The sequence below is a fragment of the Egretta garzetta genome, unplaced genomic scaffold (assembly GCF_000687185.1).
Source record: "Egretta garzetta isolate BGI_Z169 unplaced genomic scaffold, ASM68718v1 scaffold215, whole genome shotgun sequence".
NCBI classification, from domain to species: domain Eukaryota; kingdom Metazoa; phylum Chordata; class Aves; order Pelecaniformes; family Ardeidae; genus Egretta; species Egretta garzetta.
Window position 1 is genome coordinate 7,756,833 of NW_009259719.1, and position 27,721 is coordinate 7,784,553.

At 44.0% G+C, this 27,721-nt stretch overlaps 1 protein-coding gene across 1 annotated transcript in view; it reads left to right on the plus strand.

Moving 5' to 3' along the window:
- HEMK1 (HemK methyltransferase family member 1) overlaps window positions 1-27,721 on the plus strand; it is a 95,862-nt gene continuing 68,141 nt past the window's right edge. The window contains exons 1-8 of the mRNA XM_009639364.2: window positions 1-445; window positions 912-1,003; window positions 2,724-2,817; window positions 18,339-18,491; window positions 20,543-20,607; window positions 24,071-24,120; window positions 25,489-25,594; window positions 26,567-26,662. Of these exons, the coding sequence (XP_009637659.1) occupies window positions 155-445; window positions 912-1,003; window positions 2,724-2,817; window positions 18,339-18,491; window positions 20,543-20,607; window positions 24,071-24,120; window positions 25,489-25,594; window positions 26,567-26,662 (947 nt within the window). The 5' untranslated portion in view covers window positions 1-154. The remainder of the gene's footprint in view (window positions 446-911; window positions 1,004-2,723; window positions 2,818-18,338; window positions 18,492-20,542; window positions 20,608-24,070; window positions 24,121-25,488; window positions 25,595-26,566; window positions 26,663-27,721) is intronic.

Genomic DNA, 27,721 nt, shown 5'->3' on the forward strand with positions numbered 1-27,721 from the left:
TAGAAGAGCTGCAAACCAGTGCCATTTTCATGGTGCCCTGAGGAGAATCCACTGATGGTGATCAGCTGGTGCTTAGCCACAGTGGCTTGTGGTAGCACCAAATGTCCTGTGAGTCTCAGCACTGACTAGCTCAGCTGATGGCAACAAGGAACACATGTGGAAGCCAGGAACTGATTTCACAACAATGAGACGCTTCACTCACCCACTGCTCAGGAGGTTGTTGGGTCTCTCACCTCAGCGCGTGCAAGGGGGATTGAGTCCAAGTAAAGGTCCTATCCTCAGTCCAAAGCAGTTGTCTCTGAGGCAGGGCTGCAGTGCAAGACCTGAGCTCGTTAATGCCACTGATGTGGTCAACTACTGGCAGAAGGTGTTTGAGACCAATGGGATCCCTGAAGCACAAGAATCTAGTGAATATATCGTGTCATTTGTCCTAGGAGCAAAAACAGTTAAGTAATAGGAAAAGAATGAGGTCTGTGCATGCCTCTCACTTTGTCGTTTTGGTTGAATCCCTTACCTTCCTTTTTATCTCACTTACAGGAAGTAGAACAACTTTTCCCTACCTTAGATGGGAGAGAGGGTGAGGCGTAATTAATGCCAGTAGAACACTTGGGGTCTCCTAAATGCCTTCTTTTGCAGAGAGTAAAATGGAACCCATGACATATACAGCCACACTGTACCCTGACTTGCTAATTTTACCTATTCTTCTGAACCCCAAAAAGTAGCAGAAGAACAGTTGTGCAGGTTTGTTTTTAAACATGCAGACAGGTTCTCCTGATCATTTGTGGTTTCCAACAGTCCCAGGCATATGTGTTTGTCAGCATGCTGGGTCTCCCTGGAGGATGCCCTTGGGAGGGTGCAGAGGACACTGAAGTGGCACCAGTGGGCAGGTTTTAAAGTGACCTTGTCTTCAGTTTCAGAGCTTGAACTCCAAAAGCCTCCACACTCCGCTTACAGCAGTGCAGCAGGAACAAATCCAGCAGCTGAGCAGCAAGCGACTAGAAAGGTAGGAGCATCCTCTTACAGTTGTTCCTTTGGAGGGCTTTCCTTCAGTCTTAATGCAGCCAGAAGAATGGCAGCGGAGAGAAGGCAGAAGACCATTAGCAGCTGACATGTCAAGTAACAGTGCTGTGTCCCATGGTGACTCAAGCGATGGGTATTTGCTGTCAATATCAGGTAGCAAATCACCTGTCTGTCCTGGCTGGGAGCAAAGGGGGATGATCAGCTAGAGGAAGTTGCTCAGAGCCATGCCCAATTCATTTTTTAATACATCCAAAGATAGATAATATGCAACCTCTCTGGACAGCCTGTTCCAGGGTTTGACCATCCTCACAGTGTTTAAAAAAAAAAAGGAAAAAAAAAAGGGGGGGGGATAGTTCTTAGGTTAAATGGTATTTTCTGTATTTCAGTCTGTACCCTTTGCCTGCCTTTTCACTGGATACCACTGGAAAAGAGTCAGGCTCCATTGTCTTTACTCCATCTCACCAGATACATATGGTTATTGATGAGATTTCCCTCGCTTACCCCCCAGCTCAAGCCTTTCTTTCTCAAGGCTGAACTGTCCCAGCTCTCAGTCTCTCCTTGTGTGTCAGATGCTCCAATCCCTTAATCATCTTAATGGCCATTTGTTGGACTTACTTGTATGTCCATGTCTCTCCTGTACTGGGAACCCAGGGCTCCAGATGTTTCCTACCAGTGCTGAATAGAGGGGAAGGATCCCGTCCCTTGACCTTCTGGCAACACTCTGCCTAATGCAGCCCAGGAAACCACTGGCTGCCTTTGCTGCAAGGGTACATTGCTGGCTCATGGTCAACTTGTCCACTAGATCCCTTGGGCCTTTTCTGCAAGTCTGCTGTCCAGCTGGTTGGCCCCCAGCCTGTACTGGTGTATGGGGTTATTCCTCTCCAGTTTTTAGGGCTTTGCATTACCCTTTACTGAATTTCATGAGGTTCCTGTCAGCCCATTTCTCCATCCTCCTGAGGTCCCTCTGAAAAGCAGCACACCCATCTGGGCTATTAACCATTCCTCCCAATTTTCTGTCCTCTGCAGACATGCCAAGGGTACTCTCTGTCCCTTCATCCAGATCGTTAATGAAGATGTTATGCTATATTGGTCCCACTATTAACTGCAGGGGTACTCCACTAGTGATTGGCCTTCAGCTGGACTTTATGCTGCTGAACACAGCCTTCCAAGCTTGCCAGTTCAGTCAGTTTTCAGTCCACCTCATTTATATAGACCATACTTCATCAACTTGTATATAAGGATGTTATGGGAGACAGTATCAAGAGCCTTAGGAAAGTCTAGATAAAGAGTATTGATTACTCTCTCCTCATGCGCTGAGTTAGTCTTTGTGTCATGGGTGGCTGTTAGGTTGGTCAGGAAGGGTTTCCCCTTTATAAATCCACACTGACCACTCCCAGTCACCTTCCTGTATGTGGTAGGTTTGGAAACGATCTTTAGGGCTATTTGTTCCATCATGTTCCCCAGTATGGAGGTGGTCCCAGGTCCAGTGCTTCATAGCAAACTCTTCCATGGGAACAGAGCTCCCACAGCTCCCTTAGAGTACACATGCACGTTGCACATGCGGTTGAGAGCCTCAGGGGTGTCTAGGTGCTCACACTCAGTAGGGTTATGTGGTTAGTGATGAGGTAAGCATGGTATTGAGAGCTTTTCTGTGTTATGGAGTGTAGTCCTAAAGTGTTCACATTTGCTTTTGCCTGCCACAGGATGCCGGTGCAGTATGTGATTGGTGAGTGGGACTTTCAGGACCTGACTTTGAAGATGAGACCCCCAGTATTTATTCCTCGGCCTGAAACAGAGGTATGAATGTGGGGAACGTGGCAGGGGCAGGCTTGAATCTGTGAATTACATCATACAACACAATCATAGCCTTGCTATGAAGAAGGCACTCTGTATATCATGAAGGTTGTAGCAATGGGGAGGTCAGATCACTTCTTTCAGAACAGAGGGGGATTCTAAGCTTATGATCTGGAACTGATGCTGGTGAACTTTGCCTCCTGGCTCAGAGCAAGAGATGTTGCAAGCTAGCATATCACTTAATTACACAGAGATCCATCTCCACTGATGGAAAGACATGGCTTTCTTTCCTTATTTCTACTATACTTATGACTCCTAGAAGTTCAAAACCTGTATTGCTATATCCCAGTGGCTTAGTACTTTGATATAAGGACAAGAATTTCGAAGATGTACAAAGGCTGTTAGCAAAATCCTGCAGTAGTAGAAAGCTGCTACTGGAAAATGGTAATGGGCTTCAGAGAGTTTGTTTGTCCATGTGCAGACTAAAACAGTGCAGGCTGGTAGGAAATGGCACCTTCCACCTGTCCAATGGCTCCGCAGTAGTTTGTGGATAAACACTGGAAACTGAAGGGCAAGTTCTGACCTGGGCTGGAATTAAATATGAATGTCATTCATAAGAACGTAAAGGACAGCCATACATGATGAAGTTAAAACTCTGTTTTCCCCATTGTCCCTGCTACTAGGGAAAACCTAAGAACAACATGGTGACACTTGCCCTGACAGTAACCTAGCTTTCAGCTCAGGGACCATCCTAGCAAGGAAGTCTTTCTGTCTACAAGTCCTCAGGAGGTTTTAGGTTTTGTGAGGGCTTTTTTTGGTTGTGGGTTGGTTCTTTTTTGGTTTGGTTTTTTTTGGTTTGGTTTTTTGGTTTTTTGTTGGTGGGGTTTTTTTTTCCCTTCTGAGAATTTATTTTCTTTTGGCACCTGTGTTAACTTCTGGAGATGAAGTGGTCTCCATAGCCTGTCCATTTAGGAGTCCCAGAAGCTTAAACCTGTTTAATAGTTATTTCTTCAATCGTTTGCCTGCTGCTTGGTGACTGTTATAATGTGCTGGCAGCCCTCTGCTCAGGTCTCTGTAAGTAGGGATCATGCTTTAAAAAGAATGAAAAGGCTCGTTCAGACAGAACATCCCCTACTGAGAATGTCAGAAGAGATGCCAAGGACTGAGTGGGCTTTGGAGATGGGAAGACCACCTTTCTTTTTCTGGGGAAGGGATAGTATTAGGAATGTATGAAGAAAGCAGCAGCTCACTAAAGAGAGGATGCAGTCTGCAGAATCTTTCATCTGACACCTTTTATTACACAAGTTAAAAGGCAAAGGCAGCCTGTAATTCCATTGTGCCCTTTGAAGAAGAGGGTGCTGCTGAAATCGGTGAGAGTGTTCCAGACAATTTAAGTGGGAATAAGCACAACTACCGCTTAGGCAGCCTCTCATCTCAGCCTGTGGAAGAATATTCAGAACCAGAGTCTTGATCTGGTGTGGGGCCTCAGCAGCATCTCCTTGAGAGCCTGCTGGACCCAAGTCATCTTGATGACACTTTTGTCCAGAGAAGGTGTGAGCTCTCTGTTGTGTCTGGGTTTGATCACTCTGTGGCCATTAAGTTTGGAGATAGGGCTCCAGGAGATAGTTTTGCCAATTGGAGCCCAGTGATGGTTAGCTTTGTTATTGTCAACAGTATTTCTCCTCTGGTTGATTCCAGAGAGTATTTCCAGTCTCAAACTCCCCATTAATTAGTGGATGCAACGTGAGCATTAAAACCAGGGAGAACTCTCCATGCAGTGCCAGGCTTCAAAGGCCTAGTGTGTGGAATGGAAGCCAGGGTGGCTAATGCCTGAGAACATTGTTAATTGCACCCACATGCATGATTTTGGTAAAAGCATCTCTGCTGGCCCAAACTGAAATGCAGTGCTGTGTAACATGTTGTGTTTGAAACTGCTTAACACACCCTGGTGCAAAAATGTAGCATAAACAGCTTAACTCAAACCTTTTTTCCATGGGAAAACTTTTTGATGTGTCACGGTACTTACTGTGAAGGCACGTTTTTAGCACATTTATTATGGAAGGCCAGAGGTTTATGATGATAGCTGAAGAATGGAGCTCTGTTGGCAACTGAGAGTTTTCTTGTGATGTGAGTGCTGGGGAGGTTACTTGGACAGGAGGAGCATGGGGACAAGATCCAGCTATTTAGCAACACGTGGCAGGACATTGCTTTAGGCATGTGCTGCTTCCAGGAACTGTGTATAAAGTGAGTTGGTGTCCAGATCCTTTCCTTCTGCTAGGAAGGAAAAGTTGGTCATCTCTGACTCAGAGCTTCGTGGAGTGTGTTTGGGTTGGGGTTTGCCTAGGTTTTGTTTCATCAGAGTAATTTTTCCAGACTTCACTGGACTTTAAAACTGTGGTGAAAATACCTCCCTTCAAAAACATTGAAGTTCGTTGCATCTGTTGCTCTCTTTCTGTTTAGGATTTGTCTAGAGCGTTCTTAAAACCGATAGTGCTGAAACTTTTCCCCAAATAATATCTGTAAATAATCCTTGTTCTTTAGGAAGCAGTTCATTATCAACATTGATATCCCAGCTTCAAGTTGCTTATCTGTGACTGCATGCACAAGCCACATGGCATGTCTTGTCCTTGGCTGAGTAAATGTGACTCCCTAAATTGACTTGTTAGTGCAGATACACAAGCAGCTGCAAAATTTGCTTCCTAGTTATATTTATGTGGCTTCTGCAACTGCTCCTGCTTGTTGATTCAAAGCCTGAAAAGAAGAGGAGCCATCTTTATGATGCACATTTTATTCTGTGGTTACAACAGAAGGGTTATGACTCTTGCTCCCAGATGCATTGGTAATAACATGAAGGCAAACACAGTATGATATAAACCACCAGCATTGTTTCAGTCCTGGGGACAGAGACACATGCAAAGAGAGAAGCTCTTCTGTCTGCTTAATTTTGCCCTCTGTGAAATTTTCCCCTTTGTAGTATGTTTTGTTCTCTCTGGTAGCGGAGCCCTCTCCCATTCGCTCCCTCCGGGAATATTTTTTTCAGCACATGTGGCTTTTTTCTTCTGTTCTATGGGAATCCGAGTGGGGAGGGGACAGGCAGCCAAAATTAGGAAACTAGCAGGTCCTCTAAGCTCTGAGAGCAGGATAACAAAGCTGATTGCATTCAGCCATAACTTCTTGGTGTGCAGGATTGATAGATACTTCTGTGAGCACAGACATACTGAGTTGGAGGAGAGTTCTGTTAAGCAGTCCTCAGTCTCACTTTCCTTCAGTTACCTGGCCCTCTGTGAGCAAAGCTTTGGACTTGCTGCTGCAAGGACTGGCTGGGTTTGCAAGGGCTTGCGGAACCCAGTGTTCTGCCTGCTTTCCTCATGTGACCACCAGAACCAGGTTTCAGAAATGGGGAGGTGTTTGGGCCAAAGTTTAACAGTGTTCTCAGTCTCATGAATTATCTTTGTTATGCATTATTACTGTAATATCTGGGAATCCCTGTCTCAACATTGCTCAGTATTAATTAATTAATTAATCATTGTATTAATGGAGGAAAAAAGTCCTTTTCCCAAAGCAAGGCTTTCTGAAACTTGGGCTGTGTTACCATCACAGCAGCTTTGTGGATCAGGAGAAAAATAGGACAGAAGAGGAGGAGAACCCAGCCAACCGTGGATATATCATTCTTTTTTTTTTTTTTGTACAGGCAAATATAGGCTAACTGAAGCCTCACCATGATGCCACTAAAGAAGTGTTTAGTTTGGTCCAGGGCTTCTCTGAAGGAAGTAGTTTGGGGTATGCTGCTCACCAGTCTTTTACCCCTAGGGGGCACTCCAGGCTTAGGCTCACAGAGCTCCTGATGGCTGTTTCCTATTAATTATTACAGGATTTCGGGTGTTTCTGATCCCCTCCTCTCTCAGATGCTGTGTTTTAAAGCAAATGAAGGCTTATTTGTTCAGCGGAAACAAAAATGGTCTTCTTTTATCCTTTGCAGGTACTGTGTGGGTAGAGTCAGATTCTCGGACACTGAGTTTTCATTTCGCTGGAGGAAAGCTGCTGGGAGGAGAGCTCCAGTTCTGCTTGGGAGGATTGTCACAGTCCCACCATCCCCTCTGACCCTCAGGCCACTCAGGAGTCCCCTGGTGACACCTCCTTGACCTGCTGTGAGCTCAGCATGAGCTGACGCTATTCTGGTGCTCAGCGAGAGGACAAGGGGCAATGAGTACAAACTGAAACATAAGAGGTTTCAGTTGAATATGAGGAAAAACTTCTTTACTTTGAGGGTGACAGAGCACTGGAACAGGCTGCCCAGGGGGGTTGTGGTGTCTCCTTCTCTGGAGATACTCAAAGCCCGCCTGGATGAAGTCCTGTGTTACATGCTCTAGGAGTACCTGCTTTAGCAGGGGGGTTGGACTAGATGATCTCCCAAGGTCCCTTCCAACCCTTGCGATTCTGTGATTCTGTGGAATTTTTTTCTGTCTTGGCTTTGTTGTGGTGGCTGTGTCATGAGAACAGTCCATTGTCCTGTAAGGGGGGGGATGCTGTAGGGTGAGGATGTGCGTTTAGCCTGGGAGGCATCTTAGGGAAAAGAGTTACAAGTCTGTGCCATGCTGAACATTTTTAGTAGTCATGCAATAAAGGTCGTGGCTGAAATCTCCTGTGAGAGCAAGAAAAAAGATGTAGTGGGTCAGGCTACATTGGTCTGTCTAGTTCAATATACTGTGTCTGATCAGGGCTTGTAACAGATGGTGGGGGCAAAATTACAAGGGAAATGACAAGTATGAAAGGATCCCCCCTTCTTTCCATAGTCAGCAGTTAAGGGCTGTTCTCAGCCAAAGCTGGATTTGGGGCCATCCTGCTTCATAATCACTAATGGATCTGTCCTCCATTAATTTGTTTAATCCTCTTTTGAGTCTGTCTGTGTCTAGCCTCCATGACATCATCTGACAGTGAATCTTTCTAATTTTATATTGTAAGTGGGAAAAGTATTTTCTTTGCTTCTGGTGCTGCCTGCTTGTTTAACAGGAAAGCCCTTACTTCTTACTGCATAACATATAAACCATTCATGCTCTCTATAGCATTTGTAATCTTCAGTCCTGTCACTGTCTGATCAATTCTTTTTCCACCTATGATTTTTAAGCTTTTAACTTGTTTCTCAGGCTAGATTGTATCTTTCCCATGATAACGTGCTCAATACACCGAAACCATTCCTGTTTACTTGCATCTGTCAGCTGAATGGCAGCCGTTGTGCTGGGGTGTTTTGCAAAAGCACTTTAGGCAAAGGTTTGCGCAGAGAAACCTTTCATGAAGTTTAACTTTACTTCTAGCTAAACATAATCATTAACCTTTCAAGAAGGCCAAGTGCACAGAGAAGGGAGGATTTTTGCTTCCTGACACGTATAGGCAAATATACAGACTGCGAGGTGTGGCTTTTCTCCAGTGCTTTATGTCAAAGCAGGGTACACATTTTCTGTTTTAATCAGTGCTAAAAGGAAGCTTTTGATGCAGAATGGCCTTTCATTTCTGTAATTTCATTGCCACAGATGGTTACTTTTTTGAAAGTTCAGAAGGTCATGCTGTCTAGTGCAGTACAGCCATGGATCAGGAGTCAGGAGATTGGCGCTTTTTTTTATGGTTTTACCTCTGACCAGTTGTCTCTTCAAAGGAAGGCTGCTTCTCCTTTCTGCATCACTGGCTTCCCAATTTGGGAGATGAAAAGGTTGATGGTGCCGTATCTTGTACATAGCATAAGGTTCTTTCTTGAGATACATATAGACTCCTATAAGGTATATTGAACATAAATGCAATAGGGTGTTATTTAACAGATCAAAAATTAACTGCTGTCTGTCAAAGCTGTAAGCAAATGTGCTAAAACTGGAGCATTGCTATTGTGGCCTCACGTAGATCAGATTTTGCCCATATGATAGGGAGTATTTTATCAGCATGTTCGAGGAAAACAATCTTTTCTGAAAGTGGGCCAGAGACTGGGGGATGGGAGTTATGAAGGGAACCTGTTGTTGCTGCAGAGCAGCTGGAATTGCCCTTTGAGCTTGGCACGAGTGTTTAATAGGATCATATATGCAGAAATAAATTATGCAGCCTGTGTCTTGTGGCTGAGGGGCTTTCCCTGCCAGAAGAGCTTGGAGAAAGATTTGGGGCTCTTACGAATATTGGTTAACCACGAGCACCCATTTTCGGTGGGCTGCCCAGCAGGCTAATGTGATCTTTGTGTGTGTTAACAGGGGATCACCAAGTACAAGTAGCAGGATCTGTGTACTGCAGTAGTGGAATAGTTGGAAAAATATTATGTCCACTTATGTTACTGACCGGTTGAGAAAGAAATGGAAAATGAGGTTTGGAGAAGAACCAGTAAGTAGGTTAACAGCTGGAAAAATCTGCCTTGTTGTGAAAGACTGTTTAGCTCATCAAAGACAAGCTTAGGGGTTAATTATGTGGCACAGGGAGCAGAAATTTGATAACAGAAGTCTCTTTGGTTTCATAGACAAGTGTATAACAAGCGCTATAAATGCAGGCCAGAAGAAAAGGTGCGCATCTTTAACAGAGAGTGTAATTAATTACTGAAACAGCTTAGCAGCCAGTCTATTGCTGGCTACTTTAAAATCAGGATAGGATGTTTTCAAAGGACAGATTTCTTCTTGTTCAAAAGGAAACGGAGGAAGAAACAGGATTGTTCCTGGCTAACTGGCCAAGATGATCTATGGCAGTAGTTTCTCCTGGCTTCCTATGCAAGAAAAAAAGGCTGCTAATGCAGAGGATTACTTCAAAGTTGTTGATTTCCAGGACAGACTCAAAAATGTAAATTTAAAGCTAAAATCTGTGCCACAAGCCTGTTCCCCAGGTTAACTTATATAGACTTTCCTAGTATGTTCTCATGGAGCTCCATGTTGTTAATGCCTTTTTTTTTTTTTTTTTTTTGGCCCTAAAAGAACTCTATGAAGTCTTCAGCTTTTTAATCTGCCTTTTCCAATTGAAAGAGGGTCTCCATTTCCGTGAGTTTCATCTGAGTAACTTAGCTCATCAGCAGTTAGAGCAAGATTTAGGACTAGAACTGGAGAAAAACTACAGAATACCTGTAACAGGAGGGATGGGACTCAAGGGGATTCCCACATGAACAGGGGAACAAATCTATTCCCCTCCTACTGCTTCTCCCAGACATCCAAGTAACTGGAATTTCGGAGCTAGGGATTAGTGAGCTGGACCAGTGCATCTGTCTAGATGCTGTGTCTGGCAGTGGTCAATACCAGTATCTGCAGAGAAGGAAAAAGCCTTGATTCTGGAGAGATGTGCCTAGATAGAGGTTTGTGCTGCAGACCTGAGTACAGTGACTTTGATCCACTCTTCTTGCCCCTCTTGGGCATGGCTAAGTTTAGATGTGACAACTGGTAATTTCTCTTGGGTGCTAGGACATATGGGTTGCAAAGGTTGCTGCCTTTTGGTAAAGTCATTTCTGGGTGCTGTCACAGCCTTTCCTCCAACAGATGAAACAGCCCTTGGCATGTGCCCTGACACATTAGGAACTTCTGCTGCTGTGTGACAGAGAAGCCAAACCCCTTCCTCAGTATTAGGCGTGCCTTTACTTATTAGTATGTCATTGCTTCTGCCTGAAGCCACCTTTTCTTTCAGGATCAGTCGCTCCTTCTGGAGTTATTCTGGTGCTTTGCTTTCCATACATAGACAGGGAGAGTTGCATGGGCTTTGTGCAACGTTTTCTCTTTTCTACTGCAGTGCCAGGCAGAAGAGCTGATGACAAAAACGCTGTAGCCTGCCTGCCCGCTAAGCACTGGGCTGGCTTGGTGGCTTGGTTTTGGAATGAGGTCACGTGGCAGTAATCTTCTAGGGCCATTGCCATGGAGTTAGGTTTCCAGCTTGGCTTCCTGGTGTTTTGTCATGTGCTGATTGGCAGCCAAGTGGACAAACAGGAGGGGAGGGGTGATTTGGTTAATATCAGATCAGGCTCTATGGAAAGTCCTGGATTCTGAGAACAGAAGTTTCTGGAAAGCACACAAATAAGTAAAACATTCCCAGTTAGTGTACAAGAGCAGAGAGAAGGTTACCCAGGTTTTCTTGTGTCTTTTGCTTTCCTCATCCTATTTGCTAACCTGGGAAGTTAGAGCCTCTTGCCACCATGGCTTGTACCACTGGAACCTTGCCTTCCCTGCTTTCCCCAGAGTATGTGGGGTGCAAAAAAAAGGGTGCTTCTAGGGAACACAGTGCGAATTTGTGACTTTCACCCTTGCTTTTCCCATTCCTCCCCTGCTCTTGTTTTTCTTAGCCTTGTACTTTTAATCGCAGAAATGTCACATGGGTTATTCACTATTGTTGGACTGTAGCACATGATTGCCTCAACTCTGGACTTCTACACAGCTCTGTAGCCACCGTTGAGCAGCAAGAATCTCTGCTGTTTCCTCCTGACTGTCTTTGTGCTGAAAGCTGCCTGACCTTGCACTGTCTGCTGGTTGGAGCTATGCAGCTGTGGAGCTTGTGGTTTGGGTGCTGGCAGACACTGTCCTCACGCTTTTTGTGCAGCTGCGGTTCCAAGAAATACAGTGAACTAGAGACCCAGCTGCAGGGAGGGGGAGGTAATACCAAGAACCTGTCAGAACATGAGTGTGTGCTGGGGGTGGGGTTGGGGAACAGGAGTTGTGGGTGGAAGGGTGAGGCAGAGGCTCATGGGAAGCTGGAGGTGTTCACAAAGTTTTGCATTTGTTTCGCTCAACTGAGAAGATGGAAAAAAAAAAACCACAACCAAACCCCCAAATAAATGACAGCATGAACTTAGGGTGAATCTGGCAGTGAAGCAAGACTTCCTGGAATTGCAAGGTAAGAGCAGGCTGTGAGTGGCTTGGCTAAGAGACAAAAGCTTGAGAACCTCAGAGTGCTGGAAATTAAGTAGCATGGGAAGCAAATATTTGTGTCCCCTGTCTATGGAACCACAGGTGATAGATCTCTTCTAGTCCTTGCAGGCTCTTCCTTTGCTAGTCAGGACCAGATACCTTTCTCCCTTCCAAGGATGTCCTGCATTTTTCTCTGTAGAGTTTTAAATTCACTTCTGGCAAAGATATAGAGGGTCTAGATACCTTCTTCCCACTCCGTTTTGTGCTAAGCAACAGAATGTAGGTCCCTGAAAACCCATGACTTCATGCCTGCATCACCTCCAGCCCAGTGCAATGTAAAAACCCTTCCAAATGCTTTGCTTTGCACCTAGCTTACCACCCTCATGAACGCACAGGTTTCAGAGGTGGCTGGTGCTCTTGACATCCTCTTGAATATTTATTTGCACAAAATCCTGTAAAATGGGGAAGAATGGGAAATTAATTCGTTATTGCTGTGCAAGGGGATTTTGCAGCATGCCAGAGGGATTGGGGTTCAGTGACACTAGTCATTCTGTGGAGCTGTGAGCTGGCCCGTTCCTAAGCCTAGTGTATTGCCCTGACTGTTGTGCTGTCTACTGGTAACAGATGATGGAAAGGCTGTGGAGCACACTGGCATTGCCAGTGCACCCTGGAAAGGCACATGGCAATCCTGCAGGCTTTGGGGGAGAAGACAGCTGTGGGGCAGTTTAACCATACATAAGATTTGCTCCAAGAGACTGCAGTGGCTACTAAGCTCACCTTTCCATGTGACTTATAGCTCTTCCTCTCGGCTGCTTGAGCATCTCCGAATCTATTGAATGAAACCTGTGATCTGCCCCTGCACACAGATGTCAACAGCTCTGAGTCGTGGGGGCTGCCCTCCTTCCCTTCTACCTTGATGGCATTGCTAGCAAAAGCAAAGAGAGGGGTTTAGTTTCAATGTGGTTTTGTCTGTTTGCCATTCAGTCCCTCCACTCATAGAATCCTTTAGGTTAGAAAAGACCTTTAAGATCATCAAGTCCAACCGTTAATCTGACCCTGCCATCCCACCACTAAACCACGTCCCTAAGCACCACATCTACAAATCTTTTAAATACCTCCAGGGATGGGGACTCAACCACTCCTTCCAAAGCTGTTTTTTGCTGGGGGAAGGAGCTCCTTGCATAGACTAGGGGAAAAAAGTTCTTCAAAATGTTCCATTTCCTCGCTCTGACACAAGTATCATACCTATACCCATGTATGTGTACACCAGGCTTCAGGATAAAAGTAGTTCTGCCAGTACCTGTAGCACCGGTTAGCAGGATTTTTAGTGTAGGCTGTTTTGTTGCTGACGATGATGCATACTGTAAGCAATAATTTGAATTTTAGTAACTCCGCAGTTGAGCATTCATCCTATCCCATGTTTAGCATGCTGTGGGCAAAGATGGAATTGGGTCACATTTCTAAGGTACTTCTTTAATTTATAATTTTGCTTTCTCCTTAATACAGATTTTTTTTTTTTATATTTAGATTTTATATTCATAGTTTTTTGTCTAGAAAACCAACAGTAAAAACCAAAAGACAATTCAAGAGCAGCCAAGCACTGTTTGTTGAGATGATGTGGGAATCTGGTTCTGATCTTTGTGACTTCTGCTTTTCTGCAGGAGGTCAGCTGCCCTCACACAACTGTAGACCTGCCTGTTTGTAACTGGAGTTTGGGGGACCCGTTTCCACAATCTAAAGGGGTGTCATTGGAAAGGTGCAGATGGGACTTCTGGAGCATTGGGTTCAATGCTCTGCTCTGCCATAATCCTTCATGATGTTGGGATAGTCGTTGTTTTACAGTTGCTCACCTGGAAAATGGGAGTTGTGAGGATAAATGTGTTAAAGGTACTGAAGTGCTCAGCATGTTGCAGGGACAAGGCACCTGACCAACCTAATGCATTTCCCTGTTTTTAGAGACTATAAAGATGTGATGATTGGCAAGTCTTTGTTTTATTCACCATAGCCTTTTTTTTGTAGTGAAGGACATTTCTCTCTATTGAATCCTGTAAATGGTGTGAATGAAAGTAAACCCTTTTGAATGGCCTGCCATTTCAGTTTAGAGTGCCAGATTGTGGAGAATTTGCCCAACATATTCCAAAGGTTAATTACCTAGGCTGCCAAAGTGTTCTCTCTTATTTCCCAGTGGAATTTTTGTAATTTCATCTCTCAGCCTTTAGAGCTGATGATCAAACTGATGGTTAAGATGGCTTTTAGCAATGATGGCATTATATTAGCGGGTGATTGTGCTCTGAATCTGTTCAGTCTCAGAAGATGTGCAGTATCCTACCCTATAAAGACCACAGCCTTTGGCCATCTGCTGTTGTCCCAGTTTCTCTGTGTCTGGAGCTGGCATCTCTTTTTAGCACCTTCTGCCTCTTTGTTGCTCTTCCCCAGCTGTGGCTCTAGTCAGATTTTTGTACAGAGGTAGGGAATGTCTGTCTCACAGAGTATTTTGTTGTCTTTGTATGAACACTGTAATGCGTGGTCAGAAATACTTCATCTCCCAAGATGAGGTTTGAAAGTGGTTCTGCTATGTTCTGCAAAGTGCTGTAATTTATCAATTTCCAGTGATGACATCTCGGAGACGATGGTATGCTTGGAGAAGCACAGATTTTGGCTGGATCGCCTGCTAATCAATGAAAAATACTGAGAAGAATCTGAAGAATACTGTTTCAAAACAATTCTGGGTAACTTGATCATTCATGATTTCTGAAAAGGAAACCTAATGGCAGTGGGCTAACTGGACAGACTGTATCGTGGTTGCTGGGATTTCCAGATTCTTTGGCAGATGTTGGGGAAACATGATTTTTACTTGAAAGCTGTAAATGAAGAAAAGGACCATGGTATCACAGCCAGTTAATGTAGAATTACAAAATGTCTTATTCTAGTGCATTCTGTTTTGTCTTTACTTCTTGCTTTTAATAGATGCATAAATTGCAAATTTAATTCAACATTGAATAACCTATGCTAGTAATTTTTTTCCTAATTTGCCAGTTAGAATACAGTTCTGTTTTGCTTGCCAATCAAATTTATTTCATAAAATAATTTATTTTCATAATTATTGAACTTTTTTGATTGCAGTGAGATACTAATGTCTGGAAAAATATGTAGTTTCTTTAGGTTGTCACTTTGTTCTTAATATATTTTAATTTTTAACTATTATGATTAACTTGTGTATTATGAGAGAGCTAGCCTTTGCCTCAGTAAGAAGTATATGAAATAACCAAGACAATAAGGCCAGGGTGTTGGGAAGTAGGATACAAAGCCTGAGTAATACCAACATCCCTTTTTTAACATAAATTTGGTAAAAACTAAAATTGGCCATATTAGAATAGGAACTTTGGCAAGTACTCTAAAAATACTTTCACTGTGGAACGTGTAAAGTAGACATTCCATTAAAAACTCTAAGCTTGAAATTACTAATGATAAACTTTAAGGAAGTTAGTAAATGCTGACAATAGTTCTACTGTTAATGGAAGTTATATTTGGACATTTGAAATCAGTAACTTGTGCTACTCATGATCAGCCCTGGAGACAGATGGTTCTTCTGAGTTAATGTAGCAATTTCCTGGAAATATTTGTAAGTGACCAGAAATGGCTGATATTTAAAAGCGTGATTTAATGGCCAAGCAAAATTTCTTTGAGTGGCTCTTCTTCTGTGGTCTTGGAATCATCAGCACCTGCTTCCCAAACCAGCTGCAATTACAATCTCTGTCTGTTTCCATTGCAGAAGTGTTTTCAAACTGATTCATCTGGAGCTGTTAGCTGAAAGGCAAAAGCCATTTTCGCACACAAGTGGGTAGATAAGGTGTTTATTTTTTTCCCTGTTGTTACCTGGGTGCTGGTAGTCCACTAATGGTTTCTCACAGTCCCGCTGGGAGCCTCTAAGAATGTTTTCTTCCATAATTGTCTAGGAAAGGAATCCCAGAGCAGCAACAAGGAATATGATTTTGGAAGCTGTTAGCAAAACTCCCTTACGAGTGCAGTGCCAGTAACAATGCGGTAATCCGGGTTGGGCGTTGCAGCATGGCTCCTCTTACCTGGCTGAGGCTAGCTTAGGTGTTGGTCACCAAACTTAACTTTGCAGTGAAGACACACCTCTGAGAGAGCCCTCCAGCCTGTGGGCTGCTTCTCATTCCCTCTTGGGCTTTTGGGTATGAGCACAAGAGAGTTCATCGCTGAGGAGAGCTGAAAGCTGTGGAAGGCAGAGGGCACAGTCTGGAGAAGCACGAAGGCTGTTGTCATTGAGTATCTGGTGAGCAAAGGCACGGGCATCTCTGGCTCCTTCCAGCTCAACAACTGGAGAGGATTTGAGAGAAAACAATGAAAACGGTTAAAAGTGCGTGTTGCTAAAGAGTCTCTGAAGGCCCCAAAAGGCTGTGGCTGTGAAAAGGAGCCTAAAGAAAGCTGAGGAGCCCATGGTTCCCAAAAGGTTATTTGTTGGCAGAGCCAGGCTACTGGAAAAGCAGCAAAGCCTAACATTGCTGAGTTGAAAATGGCAGTCTCAGAAAAGCTGATCGGAAGTAGTAGTAATGTTATTAAAGGCAACATATGGAGTGTTTGCATGTTCAAATAAACCTTTTTACTTATGCTTTCAGGCTCTTTTATCAGGAGGAATCAACAGCCAAAGGGTTCTTTAAAATAGAGTGGTTCAAAGCAGCCTGGCTTTGCAATGTTGAAATATACCTGTTTCTCCATCCCGGACTATGAAGTAGTGCAAGCTTCTGGTCTCTAAGCACTGGGTGTGTGCTTGCATGCAGGGGCACAGTACTTTAATATGTTTAAAAGCAGTTCACGTCTTGTGGGAAACCTCAGAAAATGCTGTCTGACAAAACAGCCCATGTCTCAAGTGCTCTGCTGTGGATGTTTCGTTGAAGCTCATCTACCCTAATGCTTCATTTTTATACCTTTTGCATCCTTCCTTCCTACTTACTGCAGATACAAATTGGCTTAGCATGAAGGATGACCAGCAGCAACAAATACCTTCATAAAAGCTATAGCTTTACACAAGGCATCTATTACATACACTGCACCCCAGTTAGGGTGATATACCCAAGGAAGGGCTTATGCCCTTACATACAAGCACACCCAGTTTAGACTCCTGAAAAAGGCCATTGCTTTACTAAAGACAAGCTGACCTGCCTGCCAGGATGTGTTGCTTTTAAATATTTGTGCTGAGGCCAAGAACATGTAAGATTCCTTGTAAAAATGGAAGGCTGATAATTTTCCTGGTAATGTCTTTAATTTTTAACTGTTGGCAAAATCTAGCCAATTTTATTCTTTGTAATTTTTGTTAAGCTTTCTGGATTTTCAGGAGAGATCCAAGAGCAGACCTCTCAAGTGAAATAACCTAGCCATTGTGGGAGCGCCTTGGGCAGTAAGGGCTTGTTTCTGTACTGTTGTGCCATGAAAGCACAAGGACTGCGGGGAGTTGTGAGCACCCGCTGAAGTTGCTGATGCACTCAAGGTGTTTAGAATCATAGAATCGTTTAGGTTGGAAAAGACCTTTAAGATCATCAAGTCCAACCGTTAACCTAACCCTGCCATCCCACCACTAAACCATGGCCCCAAGAACCACGTCTACATGTCTTTTAAATACCTCCAGGGATGGGGACTCGACCACTTCCCTGGGCAGCCCGTTCCAATGCTTGACAACCCTTTCACTGAAAATTTTTTTCCTAACATCCAACCTAAACCTACCCTGGCACAACTTCAGACCATTTGCTGTCATCCTATCGCCTGTTACCAGGGAAAAGAGGCCGACCCCCACCTCACTACAGCCTCCTTTCAGGCAATTGTAGAGGGTGATAAGGTTTGCAAGGTTTCTGTCTTGCAGTTTTCTCCAGTCAATAGCAAGGGAAGTTTGTGCTGCAGTCTGAGGGAGGCACATGTGAGCTTTCTCTTGTAGCTAGTTGCTTGTTTTCACAAACCTTAGAACTGTATCTCTGACACCTCTTCTGCTGTGTCGGATTTTATATGACATTGCGAAGGGATTTTAAAAAAGAGGAGATTGTTGGGAGGGAGGAGGAGGCAGTGGTGATGGCAGAGACGCATATGGGTCCAGGAGAATGGATGAAAATCTTTTCCATATGACTTTATACCAGCAAAATGCAGCAGAAGTCCACAATCTGAAATCCATGCAGGGAGCTGCTCATTTGGCTCACTTACTAATGAATTGCTTTTGCTTTTCATCTGCAGGTTGGATTATTGGTTTAGATGCTGTTAGGACCTCTGCCTCCAGAATACATACCATACTGAGACAGGGTAGAAATCTTAAATTTTGAAGCTTACAAATTCTGAAAGCTGGAATTTTGGAGTAAATAAAATGGTGTTGCAGAAAATAATGTGCTTCAGATGCTTGGTTATTGTTTTTCCCAACAGTGCTACAAGATCTCAGAGGATCTGTGGGAAATTGTATCCTGAGGATATGGTAACTAATCAAAGCACCCTGTGGGGGAGATGGAGCTGAAGTGGCTTCCGGCATGTTAGTTCCATTGCTATCATCTGTCTTTTAAAAATTAGCAACAAAAATACATTTCATTGGTCTACAGAACCAAGAAATTTAAACTCCAGTCCTTAGACCACAAAGGTGTGAGTCAAAACAGCTCCCTCAGATTTTTTTTTGTTTGTTTGTTTTATTAGGATCTTGTCTCTTTAGTTGTGGAGGAAGAATCTCGGAAATGTGAGAAGAATTCGGGCCTCTGCTTCCCGGTTCCTGTCCCTCATCCTGTGATCCTGGAGATTGGCTGCGGCTCTGGAGCAATTGCTCTGAGTCTATTGTGCAAACTGCCACAGGTGAGCTTTTTTTCAGTGCTTGTGGTACAATAGATGCCCATGTTGCATGACAGTCTCACTCTACTGGTCTTCGTTGAGACTTCACAGACAAAATTCTTTGCTTTGAGGGGACTTCAGAAGCTAAGGTCTCTGACAGTCAGACTCTGTAAGTTCATGCTAGGTAGAAGAGGGGTATTTGTGAATTGCTCTCCCCAGCTGTCTGCAGGAGTAGCGGAGACATAGTCAGAACAGAAGAAGCAAATGTGCTCGTTCTTCAGCTGTCACAGCTCACTATTAACCACCTTGGCTTGAAGCACTGGTGGGTGTTGGTTTAAGCTAATATCCTGAGCTGTGGACAAGAGGGACTGAGGCATGGGCACACACTCTTAGTTGAATTTATGGGGCAGTCATCTCTATAAATCACCTTGCTATAAACCAAAAGATCTTGTCTCTAGGAGACTGAAGACTAAGTTAATAGAGGGAAGGGATTACCACAGAAGTGTCAGTACTTGGGATCAATATGATGAGCCTATGTCACACTGCCAAACCACTTTTTTTGAAGTCTTTTGTTCCCTAATAACAACCGACACCTTTTGAACAGAGTGAAAAGGGCAGGAAGGGGACTGAGATCTGGGTGACCAAAGCCCTTCTTGCCCCTGATGATTGTGACATGTAACACACTTACTGAGATATTGTTGCTGAACAGAAAGAGAAATTAATCCAAAATCTCATTGTGTGTGGTTAAGGGAAAAAATATTCCCCTTTCCTCAGAATTGCAAACCAGCCAGTTCTTGTGAACAAGAATTGCTGTGGCCAGCCCCTCCTCTTGTAGAAGTATATGACTTGGTGCGTAAGAATTAGAGGTTGATGCCTGTGTTCTTCTTCCCAGTGACCTGATAAGGTTAATACCTGAGCTTCGTGACTTCAAACTATAACTACTCTGATTTGCTGAGCTGTACTTCATGCTCTTTTCCTTGCCTGTTAAGTTAAAGAGTTGTGTCAGTCTGTCCCTGTAACTGATTTCCCAGCTGACTAACAAAAACTGCTGTGCCCAGAGAAATAAGGACCCTTGACTGATTAGTTAGTTGTAGCCACACAGACAGCTAAGTGGAGTTTATGCTCTGTGTGATCTCTTTAGCACTTGAGGCAGAATTTGGCACTGGGATATTGAGAAAACAGCAGCAACTTTTCACTTACAGATTCAGCTGTGTCCTTCACCTTAAGAGTCAGCTTCATGTGGGTAGGTGCTTGTCTCAGGCTGTGAAATTAATCCCCCTAGGAATGATGTCTGATCACACCGTCATCTCCAAATGCAAAGTAGTTTCTTTGAGCATGCTTTCTCTATGTAAATACTTACAAACATCTGTGTTTAAAAAACATGAAGCAAAGCAAAAACAAGTCAGGCCTTTGCCTGCACTTTTCCTAAGGTGGACTGGAAGGTCAAGCAAATCTCTAGCTGTGTAGTCCTATCTTAATATTATGCTGGAGGATTCTCTCTCAAATACTTGACGCACAGTCAAGTATGCACAGTCAATACATGCAGTGAATGTGGTGTAAGGACCATACTGGAATAACTAGGCAAAAGGTGTCTGCACAGCAGATGGAAAATACCAGAACCTCTGTCCAAGTGGTTGTGTTAATGCTGGAAGGGATTCTGTTCACATTAGAGAGGAGAAGCCTAGGACATGATCTTCTTTTAACCTGTGTCTACCCCAGAGCAGCCAGAGTGTTGAGTCTCACACTACTAGGAGCTGTGAACGTATCGGGTGATGTGAGTCAGTGTGACTGACTCCATTGTTGTCAGCTAAGTTGGTCTGGTCAGGAGCCTGTCTATTTTGGTAGGCTGCTGGCAGTGTTGCAGGGTGCCTTCTGTCACGTTAGCGGCCTTACTAGAAGTGACTCATGATCCCATCAGTGCCCTGAGATGCGTTCATCATGAACTATTCCTTTTAGGAGCCAAGAGTGAACAGTGAATTGTCAGTTCTTATCTTGCATGTCCCTTTTGGCAGAGCATGCCTGTTCAGGAACCCTGATGTTGTAATACTTGTTTGTTGTTGCTTTTTCTGTCCCAGAGCCGGGTGATAGCCGTGGATAAGGAGAAGGCTGCTGTGGATCTCACCAAGGAGAATGCACATAGGTACAAGCCCACATATTATCCATTTTTTGTAAATTGATATTTGAGAAAGACCAAGAGTCCTCAATATTTGAGCATGTCAGTCATGTTTATCGCTACTGGAAACCAGGGAATATTTCTCTGATTTCCCTAGGTTGAGCTCCTAAAGCGTGTAAGAATTCAGAAAAAAACCCCACTTAGATTTACCAGAGTATTTTTTTCCCTTTGCACTTTGCCAAGGCAGGAGCCTAAATAAAACAATAGTACTTAAATGCTTCTATCTCTCAAGGATTTTCGAAATATTTCATGGTAACTACTCTTAACCCTTTCTGTGAACTTGGGAAACTCAAGACAGCAGGTAGTAAGAATGTAAGACAAGTATTTCTCTCTCTGGCTCCCTATATCATTATTGCTGTGCTTGTTTCTGTCATTGCTCCTCTGAATATCAGCTTGCACATTTAAATAGCACCTTCACTCTGATGTGCTAGCGTGGTATCCCTCAGCATCCTCCTTGCAGTCTTGGGTTTGGCGAGAATGATGCTGCTGGGTCCTGTGCCATTTGCACAACACCTGCACTGTGGCTGGATGTTCAGAGCTGCTGAATCATAGAATAGTTTGGGTTGGAAGGGACCTTTCAAGGTCATCTAGTCCAACCTTCCCGTAATGAGTCAAGTGTCTCATGCCTGAAGTCAGAAGAGCTCTGTATCAGGTTGACCTTGTCCTTCCCAGTGGCACTGCTTCCTCAGCTGGTTCTCCTTAATCCAGGTTATTCTGGACTGTCACTAACATAGCAAGCACCAGAGATAGAATCTTAGTATGCTTTTGAGTCAAGGATCCCAGTCTCTGTAGATGTTGTACAAGATACAGAGCTCTAGTATGTATTCAAATCCTCAGAAACCGCTGGGCCCTAGGCATTAATTAGAGCGGTTTAGGAAAGGATTTCTATTGCTACCTCTTATGGAGCCTAGCACAGCTGTGAGTGCTCATTAAACTGATATCTCTGTCCCCAGGGCCTATGTACCTTTTTTTTTTTCCAGCACTGGGGCTACGGAGACAGGCTGCTTCTGTTTCTGGTTTCACTGAGCTGCACCTCTTCACTTCTTGCAACCCAGTCCCAGCTCTTATGTGAGTCTGAAGTGATGTGTAGGAACAAGTCCTTCCCAAATTTGTCACCTCACTGTTACCCTTTGCCTCCTAGTCCAGTTATAGGGAGTGGGGAGCAGAGATTTCCTTCTGATGTGTCAGTGTCAAACCAAGTTCTGTTGCAATTTTTCATAGATACAATAAAAGCAGACCGGATCTTTGCCTCCTTTGTAGGTTATTGCTCTGGCAGCTGAAAGAAATAGTCTTGTTATTAACATTGCTTTTTGGCTCAAGAGTGGCTGAGTGAGTGTAAATGCAGTGCCAGAGAACCTCATATTTCTCCATGGATATTTTCCTTGTGTCCCTGTGATCTTGTCCATGGCATGGTGCCCTGTAGCTTTTGGGCGAGAAGGCAGTAGGATAAGCTGTGGTACTGCTTGACTGAAGCCAGCTTGGTTCCTGCTTTCTTTTCAAAGCTCCTTTATTACAGCTCTGTTCTCTAGATGCTTAGGGGAGTCTTGCACTGGGATTGATTTAGTGAAAGCAAGACCATCTGGGCACATTGCAGACAGATGTAGGAGTCCCTCCCTTTCTTGATGCCTGTGTACACTGACGGGGCAGTACCACAGGCCCTCAGCAAAGGCAAGTGGAACTTGGGTATAAGGCCTTTGTCGCAGTATGCTCTATGAACCCCATGTGATAGCCCTGAGATGTTATACTGAAGAGCTGGGAAGAAAACTCTGCCACTGTGGTGGGTCTCTCATGGGAGGAGAGAACATGCTGGGAAGAACTGGGCAGTTTTGGTTTTGGTAGACATTGACTGCATTGAGGACAGGAGTTAGGGGACAGTGCAGACTCTGCCACAATGTGCTGTTGCTGCTCAGGGAATGGCATCTCCTGTGGGAGGCTTGGAGTCCTTTTCCACCAGCAGATCTTGACCAGCCTTATCTTTCTGACTTTGCAAATTGCTTCCTCGTGACACTGCTCAAATGTCTTCACAAAAGCCAGAGGCAAGCCTACTGAGAAGAGAGATATTTTAGTGGGTGGACCATGTAGCTGAGGAATTGGAGGTTCTGTTCCTTCCTTGCTGTCTCACACTCTCTGTCTCTGTGACCTCTCCTGTAGTATCAGGCTGTCACCAAGCACCAAGGCTACTTTCAGACTGGCCTTTCTTTCCTGTCCCAGGACCATCAAGGGAACTTTCCTCAGGACTCCTAAGGTTTAAGGGGATTGCTGTCTCAACTATTTTCCCCCGGCAGGGAGCATATTCTGTAGCAAGCTGGGAGCAAGGGACAGATCATGCCAGGTTGTGACAGACTGCAGCACCATGCAGTGGCAGTCTAGCAGTCTCAAGGCTGTTCTACCTTGGATTAGTGCAGTGAGTCAGATCAGAATCTCGGCCAAGATTTCTCCCTAAGAAATACCAACATGTTTATAGACCTGTTTCTTAAAAATAGCAAGCCAGCATGCTTACTTGCTCACTTGTCATAGTGGAGAGGTATTTGTGTCTTCTGGTGCCTTCAGAGGTTCTGGTGGGAGCACCCTGGGGACGTCTGGCTGCAGATGAAAGGCACTGACCGTACCATGTGTTTCCCAATTAATGTGCACAGAGATGACAGGGGCAAGAAAGATCGTGAGTTAGAAACTAGCATCTGAGAGCTCCTAATGTGTATTTTAAATACATTGTGCTGTACAGTCTGCACATGAGCTGTCCCTAAAGGAGTCCCTTTTCCTAGCCCTGTGTTTGGCACAGGGGTTCTGCTCTATGTACTGGCCTCCCAGTAGTGTGCAGTAACATCTCGTCACCTTAGCATTGGTATGTGAGATGAGATCCAACGATGCCTAGAATACACTGAGAGGACAGAACACTGTTAAGATCTAGATTATCAGGAAGGCTGGAGAAAGAATGTGGCAAATATGAGCATGTTGTCTCCACTTACAATAGCAGGTTTATGTATTTGAAGCAGGTGATTTTGTTGGGGTTTTTTGTTTGGTTTTGGGGTTTGGTTTGGTTTTTTTTTTTCCTTTTTCAGGAATGGTGAGTTAACCTGGGGGGAGGCCTTGGAGATGTAGTTAATATGCAGCAGGGTGGGGGAATACTGCTCTATGTCTGGCAAGGGGTGATACATGTAGGTTTTGGCTGCACAGGAGCTGCACCCTGGAATCACCATGGGTGCACAGTGTGCTCTTTGCTTTGAATTTTGGTCCTCTGGCAAAAAGCAGATCCTAAACTTCCCTTGCAGCTTGAGAGGAATCCTACTGCAGTCAGTGGGGTATGATATATGCATATCAGTTAAGAGATGTGATATTTAATGATCTGTATACAGAATGTGCTGTTGATGAAGCCACACAAACATGCCTCTTAATCTGTCTTCTTTCTGTTCTTGCATCTGGAATTTTACAGGCTGCAGCTCCAGGAGAGGATGCACATCTTCCACCATGATGTTTCATACAGTAAGTCTTTTCATTGTTATAACCCCCATTGTCTTTCTCCCTTTTGTTCTTTGATGGGGGGAGGCAGGCATGAGAGACAGCCAAGGGACCCCTTGGGATGCAGGCATCAGGAGGGTGTGGAAGTTAATAGAGAAAAAAAGTAATTGAGAAGGGAGCCAGTGAAGCTTTTCCCTTCAGAGATTTCCAGGCTGGATGATCAGCTGAGGGAAGTCCCTGACTACATCAGAAAGTGAATTGTTCCTGGTTTTAAGTGTCTAAAGGTTGTGTCTGAGCTGGTAGTCCAGGTGTTCTCTAGTGTTACTGGGGAGAGGCAAATATATACAGAGGGTAATTCATTTCATGCTGACATGGATGCTTTAGATAAACATGTATGTGCCTGTCTCTCCACTGATGCTAGAGGGAGCCCAGATATTTAGCTTAGATTAAATGCCCAGCCTTATTCACCTGAAATTAGGTGAGCTGAACCACAGAAGGATACCTGTTGTCTGAACTGGCTGAAGCCAGTTAAAACTCCCATTTGGTGAGGTTTATCCAGTTAGGTAGATATGTGCTCAGCCAGGAAGTGCAGCATTGTAGATTCATTAGTGCACCTTCCTGACATGATTGTTTTTGACACTGTACTACCTCTTAGAGGTAGGTCTGCACAGACTTCTATCTGCAAGTCTGAGTTTGTGCTGCCGATACTCCAAACAGCAGTAAACCAGCCAGCTCCAGTCCAAAAGCCGCGTAGCTGTGTTGGCGTTGCACCCGCATGGGTAAGCTGTCTGCCAAGAGGCTGGCTTGAGGACAGTGCCACACTCACATGGTTACATGATGTCTGTTTCAGGGCTGGTATGTGCCAGTCCAGACAGCAGCATGACTGTAGTGAGCTGAACCTTGTCTGCAGAAGAGCAAATCATTAGATGGTAGATACTGCTGAGAGAACCTGGCTCTCTTGTTCATTAGAGGCCCTTCTGCAGCTCTGATAAGAGAAAGGTTATGTGTCCTGACAGCTAGTCCAGGCTCCCACTTAGGTCTTTGTGGGCTCTCTCAAGTTCTGGTTGTTGCTTTAGATCCAGATGGGCACAGAGCTCCAGACCATCAAGGTCCTGCGTTTTGTAATGCGTTCCACTAAGCGGGGCTGTTGATATGAAAAAATGATACTTTGCCTGTGCCTAGCTTTATATCACCCTGGCATTCAAGGTGGGAGAGTGAGCAGGCCAGACTATACCAAAAAGAAATGGGATAAAATTTTATCAAAGAAAAGCAGAACCAAACACACATGGGTACGTGTCTGGAGAGACAGTTTCCTGGGTAGGATTTTGACACTGAGTTTATAAGGAGGATTGCTATGGTTGAGAGCTGGTTGTGATTCTTCTTCTTTTCTAGGTTCTGCCAAGCAGCTGCTCCTCTGGGGCCCCATAGACATCATAGTCAGTAACCCCCCATACGTCTTCCACGAAGACATGGCTTCCTTGGATGCAGAAATCCTCCGGTAATCAGATAAATAGATTTTTCTTCTCCTGTTTGTTGAAGCAAGGTTTTCTGTCTGCTTCCTTATGCTACATCACAATTGCACACAAAACATACAAATATAGTATACATCTATATATTGCAGATGTGTTTGTATGGTATAAAATAATACAGTGTTACTTTGATGCTGCTTACAGGTCTGAAGCAGTATCAAAGTATTTTAAATATTTATAAAATGGAAAAAGCACACACTTTGAAATTAACAAGTTTCCAATCCAAAACTCTTTCAGAATGTTTTTCCTGTTTGGCCTTTTTTATTTTTTTTTTCTTAATAATTGGTTTATGGAAGAAAGTACGACTAATCTGAGCAACTTTTTGTGATGGAAAAAAACTTGCGTGGAAATGCTGTGACCCATTTTCATCCTAATACTTGTCTTAAGCAAACAAACATTAATAAACTGTTTTGGGATGTGGAACTACTTTGTGTGTGCTGGTTCTTCCCCAGAACTGATTGCCATGCATGTCAGGAAAAAGTCCTGCAGCCACTTCTGTACAAGATGTACACCAGAGCAGATGCTGAAAGCTGAGCTTTCTAAATCATAATTTGCTCTGCGAGGTTGGAAGGCAGTCCAACCTGATGGTTGTCATGGTTGAAATAAAGCCAGTGATCCCTTGCTGTACAACCCCTCTCTCCCTGTCCAGCTAGCACAGAGAACAGATCCATGTGTTGGAACTGGGTGATCCTGGCTGCAGTTGGCTTGTAATTTTCAGGAAGAGTTCAGGGGCTGTTTTCTCCTTATGCTCAACATGGAGCTTCTCAGCCTAGTGGCAGCTGCCTTCTTACTCTGTATTTTACATAAAAGCTATGAGTGCTGTCACCTGCTATAGGAGTACTGGAGTTCAGGTGTGTTAGGTGCACTGTTATTCATGGAGTGTGGGGCATGGCTCGTGCCACATGAATTGCTGTTAATGTCATCGTATTCCCACACTCCAGCTATGAGGACCTTGATGCACTGGATGGGGGAGATGATGGGATGAGAGTCATCAAAACAATTCTGGCTCTGGCTCCTTCTCTTCTGAAGGATTCTGGGTAAGCACTGTTCTCCACTTGAATTTCATGTCTTTTGTCCATTCACTTCTATAACTTCTGTTCTCTTTTCATACAGGGAAGGTACAGAGGGAAAATAGTTGCAAAAATATTCTGTCCCTCCCTGCCCTATCTAATAATAGCAGTTTAAAAAGCATTATGTGTATGAGCAAAATTAGCTTGACATTGGTTAATAAAGGGATATGAGACTTCCGTGACCAGTGGTGGTGTTTTGTAGTCATTAGTGAAGTGAAAATATTTAAAGGTCAAAGCAGCAACAAAAAGAATATGAAAGAGAGCAGCAGAGAGAGTGCAAGAAAAAAAGAAAGCTTTCTAAGCAGAATAACTGATTGAAAGAGAAGCAACATAGAACTCTGTGAGAATGGATGTAGATCTCTTCTTCCCTCCCACCCTTTAATTAGGGGAAACTTGTTGATTGTGCCAGGATACAATGCTGAATATCCCAGGAGAAAGATGATCAGCCAGGGATAGTTTCTTAAATGTTACATTTCTGCATGGTTAATGTTCAAGACTGATTGTTCCTATTCTCCGTCGTGTGGGATCCATTTTGTGCTTAAAGATCAACATGCTGATACCCAAAAGTCTGTTGTGCCAGGGCATTCACATATCGTGTTGAAAATTTCTGACATTTTACTATCATAAGAGAGGTCATTGAAAATCTGCTGGTTTGAGGAGAGGAACAGGAATATTGAGAGGCATACGGCATGCAGAAGAATTCATTTGTCATGCTTTGCGTGACCACAAGAGCAGAAGATGCTCCTCAGAACTTCCCAGCAAGAGATTGGTCCCGTGGGGTTGTTTGTTAGGACTGTATTTTTTTCCTTCCCCTTTTGCTTGTTTTATAAGGTGGAGCCCCCATTGAGGAGTGGAAGTTTTTTAAGGTCAGGAATGAGATCCACACCCAGCTTGTAGTTAGTTTGGTGTATTTATAGGGAGTATTCAGTGTGGGATGTTTTAGGAACTCTCAGGAGAGTGTACAATTGGGGCTTGGCCTCTGTTCTTTGCCTGTTAAATTTGTATCTTGCTGCACTGTCATAGGCT